The 7,003-nt window shown below is 35.0% G+C and overlaps 1 protein-coding gene across 1 annotated transcript; it reads right to left on the reverse strand.

The window, feature by feature from the left end:
* Nucleotides 1-456: 456 nt before the first annotated feature.
* On the reverse strand, nucleotides 457-5,598 carry LOC8268177 (RNA-binding KH domain-containing protein RCF3). The gene is made up of 8 exons (XM_048376945.1): nucleotides 4,578-5,598; nucleotides 3,110-3,589; nucleotides 2,588-2,836; nucleotides 1,927-2,181; nucleotides 1,303-1,382; nucleotides 1,092-1,200; nucleotides 870-996; nucleotides 457-773 (listed from the first exon to the last, which is right to left on the reverse strand). Exons 1-8 carry the CDS (start codon nucleotides 5,286-5,288, stop codon nucleotides 754-756), a joined length of 2,031 nt encoding a protein of 676 aa, XP_048232902.1. The 5' UTR covers nucleotides 5,289-5,598; the 3' UTR covers nucleotides 457-753.
* Between the last annotated feature and the right edge of the window lie 1,405 nt (nucleotides 5,599-7,003).

Here is a 7,003-nt window from a genome sequence, read left to right on the forward strand (position 1 = left end):
GCACAAAAGTCGAAGAAAAGTGAACATCGAGTAAAAAAGGAAAAAGTCATTTTTGTTACTATTGATGTGGTTAAATGGGATCCAGATCGAATTTGTAAAATTTATAAAATTTTTTGAAAAAGAAGTAAACGTATTTCTTTTTTTTTTTTTTTTTTTTTTTGAAAAGTAAATACCCATTGAATTTCTTCAAAGAATGAGCATAGAAAAAACTCTTTAAAAATTTACCTACTGAGCTTGCTTGAAATTTGTATCAAGATTAAAAATTTAAATTAAGTTTACATCGTTGCACATTTTAAACGAGCGAGCAAAATCCGAATTAAATTCAGACCATTCGAATGCTACATACCCTGTATCAAACCATTGGCACGCCAAACATGCAAATCAGCGTCAAAAGTTTACAGTAGGAGGTGAAAAATGAAAGTGTGCTTAACAAAATGAAAAGTGAACAGTACAGAGTAAACAGCAGAAACAAAAGCAATCTCGTATTGACACAGGAAAACTGAAGGATTGCTTAAAAACAAAGGAGAGCTCTCTCCAAAGTTTTATTTACATTGGAACTCTGTTTCGAAAATTTCATATTTAGAACAGCCAAGCGAAAGACATGCAAACCGATTGATGCAATGCCAAAATTAAGAGACAAAATGCTCCTTGCTTGTTAGGATTACATATCTAGGATTAGCTTCTGGATATATATGAATGGTTCTTCCCCATTTGTGTAGCCAACTGGACTTGTAGTCTGACTGCTTTGCATCCTTAAGGTCCATCTTCTTGTGCTGAATCAAGAAAGAAAACCAAAGTTTAATTTGTATTGGTAATGCAACAAGCGGGCGGTTGCCTAAATGCAGTTGCAAAGACATAAAGAGACTTACTACTTAAAATAAAGCCCTGAAGCAAGCTCTGTGCTCTCTCTACTTGCTCTGGAGTACCAGATATTTGTATAATCTTTTCAGTCACCTCTGGTCTATCTTCTAATAGGGTTACATTGGCCCCAGATAACTATTTATATAACAATCAAAGAATTACTTGCTAGGAGAAAAAAAAAAAAATAAGTTAGTCAAGAAATAATTATGAGCTAGCAGATGTAGGTTCACCTCGCTGATTTGTGCAAGCTTGTTTTTTGATTTCGTTACCAGCTTGGGAACTGCATGATCTGGTATTACAATTTCAAGAATGCTCCTAGTGACAAGTGGTACCGAGATTCTAACAGGAAACAAAGATAAATGTTACAAATTGAAGAAATAGCAGAAATATGATAACAAAAACATATGGCCCAGACTCTTAAAATAAAGCTGAATCGGCTACCTAGTTACTGCAGCAGGCACATCTTCCCGGCGTTCACTTTCATTCTGCTTCACTTTTTCAATGCTTGACCCTCCAGCATCCTACAAAATTGAACTTCACATAAAGTAGCAAGATATGGAGGATCTTTTAAGACCTCCCACCTGAAGATAGATCATGTGGGAAAGAGGGCTTGCTATATCTTTTCCTTTCCACTCAGAACCTAATAACTTTTTCCTCCTTTCTTTGCAGTTTCAGTTTGGAAGACTAACCATCAAGTGGTTCTATATACCTATGCAATCATTTGAATCTATAACTCGCATCCTATAAAACTGTGATTAATTTCTTGAATATGAAAATCAATGATGGGAGGAGAAACAAAGCAAGCCCAGACAACATATCAACAGTGCTTCATTCTTTGATCAGACAAGTAAAAGGAACATGTTAATTTTACATCTAATTTTGTCCTAATTTAAAAGTTCCGTTGGCTGAAAAATCATAGAGTTAAGTTTGGCTAGTGGTTTAGTTCCAATATATTTAAAATAACAGGAAAAGCTGAACTACAGTAGACAGCAAAAGTTGCACATATGATCGCGAAAAAGAAAAATGAAGTAGAAAGAAAATCCTACATAACCAAAGAATGATAACCTTTGATAGTTGTATGGGTGCTGCAGTCTTTGGAGTGTGATAGTTTGCAGCAGGAGGTTCACCACCACTGTGACCATCACGAGGTGGGTTTATGTTATTCGGAGAAGCAGCCTCCATTCCTAATGCATTCCCAGTGCTTGGCACAGAAATAGGAGGTGGTGTATCCTTTTGAAAGTACTCCTTGTACAAATAACTCCTCAGTCTTGATGTCACTTCAACAAGAGCAACGCGAGCTGCTTTTATTTCCCCTTCAATCTGTAAAGCATCAAAGCCATTTGAAAACATTAATAATATGAAGACATTCTCTCACACAAATCTCTTGTCGAGTCTCAAGGGATTTCCGATGCTTCTTTTTTTTTTTCGCCACAAGCATTGCAACTGGCAAACACCAGTTGCAGACATGAGAAAATACACATGGATGATGACAATTGTGAGTCACTTCAAGAACTTGATAAGCTATAAAGAGGGTCAGCTACACAACCCGTTTCTAAGGAAATCACTTCATAGCCATACACCACATGACACTTTGGTTTACCAAAAACTTTTCCTGATAATAGGATCTGGCAAATGATTTTTTTTTAGATGACATTAAACTACAACCATCTAATGAGTCATGGCTGTATAGCCATTTATTAAATATTCATAATGTCAAGTGCCACACCTGTACAAGCTCATCAGCTTCCGATACACAAGCAGGAAGCTTTTCCCTTGGCAGGATCTGTATTTTTGCACCAGTTAATCTCTCCATCTCAGATAACGATCCATCTCTTCCCTCTAAACATCCAATTTCACCAGATGAGACTATTAACTTAGTTTTTATTATATTGTCGCTATCAGGAACAAGATCAATAATGTGTGTTTGAATATGCAACAGAGCCTCTTGAGCAGGAAATAGCTCATCATCAGGGCCCTGCATAAGGATGAAAATAAAAGAAATCTGTTACAACTTCCAAGAGGAAAACAGGGGAGGGAGCATGGAAACATAAGAATTCAGAATGAAAATATACAAATTCCAAATATGAATCCAAGACTTAATTTGGAGTTACAAAAATGTTGAAAAGGTACATTATGACAATGATACCAGTCAGTTCAAATACCACATAAAGAAAAAACAGAGCTGCACAGGAAGCAATTAGCCAATAACCATATCATTTCTCTATAGAGATAAAGCAATGCTAGGTACCTCCTCAGATGAAATGATTATCATCTGCTCATCTGACCCTGATACAGGATCAGAAACCTTTACATCCACACCAATATCATTCTGAAGCAAATCTAGTATGCCATCAGACTCTCCAACAACTTTGTTAACCTTGTCTGCAGGGCAAAGCATTCTAAACACAAGGTCATCTCCATAAAAGGGCTGGGCACTGTCAGCCACAGGAGCGCCAGCCTCAACATTATACCCATATTGCCGTGAGGAATAGTTACTATTTCGATAATTGGGGCCAGATGCTCGTGATCCAAATGAAGGGCCATCAATAGAGGAACGCCGTCCTGTATTATTCATATGAGGAACATAATCGTCATCAGGAAAGAATCGTTCTGGTGAGTGCATTCTCCCATGAAAATTTCCATGACTTCGATCACGATGCTGACTCTCCCTCAAGCGTGATGAAATAATTGCTATTGCATTTTTTACTGCATTCACATCACCTACAACCTGTGTTGGAAACAAAATATGTGAGGCTCTCAACACACTAATTTCAATTAACATCATTCTCTATTTAAATATACTCGCCACAATGAATAATCAAGTCTTCACAAGGTATTGCAAGCAGGCACCTCAATGGGTTCTACACTTCTGAAATCCTAAATTGCCAAACTAATCACAAAAAAGTAATTTATGGACATCACTTGATGCAATTAATTAGTAAATCCCAATGAGACAGTAAACCACTACTAGAGACATGCAAGATTCAAGTTCTCTTTTATAATAATTCGCAAGAACATCAATGCTTGATCTCCTACATTAACCTCTCCATTGTTGCAAGTAAAACAGAAATGTATATGTAAACCAAGCTCAATCTTATGTTCACTAATAGATGTGTGCAGTACATCTCTGGATGAATTTCTAAACAGACTTCAAATCATCATCCCCCATGAAACACATCAAAATAGAACTGCACAAACAGATGATCCTAAAAGTTCACTTATTTTCTTTATGCAAGAATGAGGGAGGTATAAAGCAAAATAGGTATTAGAGTAGCCTGCAGAGGTACATAGACAATTAAATCACCAACAGCCAGAAATGAGTAGCCAATGAAATATATTTTGTTCACATGAGACTGTCAATGGAGAAACAATTCTTCATGGCAAGTAAAATATAGTTCTTCAATCAAGTAATTAAGCTCCCATCACAAAACAACATCCACCACCATTCTGATGTGCAGGTCAAATCAATAATTGGTCTCACTAAACTTCAAATTTCCAAGCAACTGACTGTTAGGTGAAATCAGGTATCCAAAATAATGAAGTTATAAATCCCATGAATCATTCGAGTTCAAGCCATCATTTGTTCATTGTTTGAGGTGTCTACTGGTAGTATAATTCGATGCACTCAAGTCATAATTTTTATAGTAAAGGTCTCTGGGTAGTAGCACAGCAGCAATAGCCAATAGTAATAGTGACAAGGTGTGGGTCAAGAAAACCTGAACAATCTCCTCAGACATGGAAACGCAGCGAGGCAAAGTATGATCTCTAGGCAAAATCCTAATCTGGGTCTTTGTCTCAATCCTCATTTGCTCAATTATCTTCCCTCCTTTACCCAACAAACAACCCACATGCATTCTTGACACTACCAATCTTGTAGCAACTCTATTGTTACTATTGTTAATCCCTCTACCACCATACTCATCTTCTTCATTTGCATAACTCATCCCAAACTGCCCATCACTTTCAAGAATCCTATCATGTATTAAGAACAACGCCTCCTGCGCCGGGGAAAATGCCGGCATTCGTCCCTCGGGGTCTCGCCGCCGGGTATCAGAAATCTCAATGATTCGCTCTTCATCACCAGGGATCAGCTCATGGACGTTGATCCACGCGCCGGTGTGCTGTCTAATTGACTTGATGATAGTTCCTGACTTGCCGATTACTCCACCGGCTTTCATGTCGTGACAAAGAATGCGATAACTTGTGGTTACCATCAAACTGTTGTCTTGTTGGGGCTTTGATGGGCGGTTGTTGTTGCTGTTGTTGCTGCCGCCACGATAACGGTTGTTATTAGGGAAGTAGTGATTGTTGTTGGTGTTGTTGGTGTTGTTGTTGTATCTGGGTTTGGTTCTACTCATGGTAATTTCATTGTCATAGTCCTGTTGATGGTCATAATAGTAGTTTCTTTTAGATCTAGATCTCTCCATCTTCTCCTCTGACCAAAAACCTTGAAAGCAAAGGATTTTAAGGTTCTTTAGGTTAAGGTATTTTCCTTTGATTTTCAAGATAACTTGTCTGTCTGTAGAAATGTTCAAGATTCACTGTCCAAAAAAAAAGGCTTTCTTTCTTTTTCTCTTTTGCCGTTTTATTTCTTGGCAAAGTTAAAAAGTGAAAAAGAGAAGGACAAATGCTTTCCTGTATCTTGAAATGTGAAAACCCTAATGAGACATGAGAAAGATGAAGAAGAAGAGGAAGTGAGAGAATGTAAGGAAGAAAGTCATACAGAGGAGTGACTGATAAATAGCTGCAAAGATTTGGTGTTTTTCTTTTTAAATTTTAATTTAAATTTAAATTTAAATTAAGCCCACTGCTTGAATTTTTCAATTAAGTGAACGATACTTTACTTTCTTGTTGGTGCAATCTATAGTAACATAGTTAGGACTTGGGTTGAGAAAAAACCAGACCAAATTGAACCGACTGAAATTTAATTGAAAAAATTGATTAGTTGAATTAGTTGGTTCGGTTTTAGTTAACCGAATCCAGCTCACTCTTAATAGTTGCATCATGCCCTTTACTATTATTTACTAATTTAAAAAAAAAAATAGGCAAACACAATTGTGTCAATAATGATTAGAACTGTAAATCAAATTGCTTCAGATTCGAGCCGGTTCATACTCTATTTTTTAATTGAACTATGAACTTGCAGTTTGAGCCTTAGCTAGGCTTAGTACAATTTATAGTAATAGTTAAGGGTGAGAAAATGACTCATCAAACTGAACCAACATGAAAACTGACTGAAATTGAATTAATTTTAATTTAATTTAGTTACTAAATCGGTTAGTTTTATTTTAATTTTAATTTTAAAATATTTTATTTTAAATAGTTTAATCAGTTAGTTAATTAGTTTTTGTTATTTTAATTCTTTTGGGCAAATTGAATTTTTCTTTTTAGCCCAATGGTTGCTCAATTAAATGGATAGATTGTAGTTTTAAAAAATTATACTAATTTAAAAAATTGATGATCACACATATTTAATCATACAGTAAATAAAAATAAATAAAATAAGATGCATAAAATAAACCTAACTATTGCAACCTCACCTACAACTAAAATTGTAACAAAATCTAATATAGTACATAAAATACATCAAACTCAATTCAAACCAAAAATTTAGGACAAAATATTGCATAGCCGATCGACACTAAGCATAGAGCCGATCAACTCTAGGGTTCCAAGCGGGTTTATTTTATTCACCAGTGTATCTCACATCTTTAGAGTCGAATTTCACATGCATAGAGAGTAAAATTAATTAGATATAAAAGAAATAAATTAAAAAATAAAATAAAAACAACAGACATCAATTGATTGATAAAAAACTCTAAAAACTAATAAAAACCCTAGAAACTAAAAGTACAGTAAACCAAAAAATGGTAAATTAATCATACAATCCTATTAAACATATTTAATTACTGAATCATAATAAAAATATAAATCTAATCATTAATCCTATGGATGTATCTAATCAGATTCAAAAATCCTAATTAGCAAAATTATCATATTCGAAACTCTAGTGTTCTTATTATCAGATTTCAAAATCCAATTAACTAATAACATGCAGATTTACAAGAAGCCTCATATAATCATATTAATCACAAATAATAAAAATAATCCTAATCATGTTTCTAAAAAACAACAAAGAAAA

Source organism: Ricinus communis, chromosome 1, assembly GCF_019578655.1.
Source record: "Ricinus communis isolate WT05 ecotype wild-type chromosome 1, ASM1957865v1, whole genome shotgun sequence".
In the NCBI taxonomy this organism is placed as follows: Eukaryota; Viridiplantae; Streptophyta; class Magnoliopsida; order Malpighiales; family Euphorbiaceae; genus Ricinus; species Ricinus communis.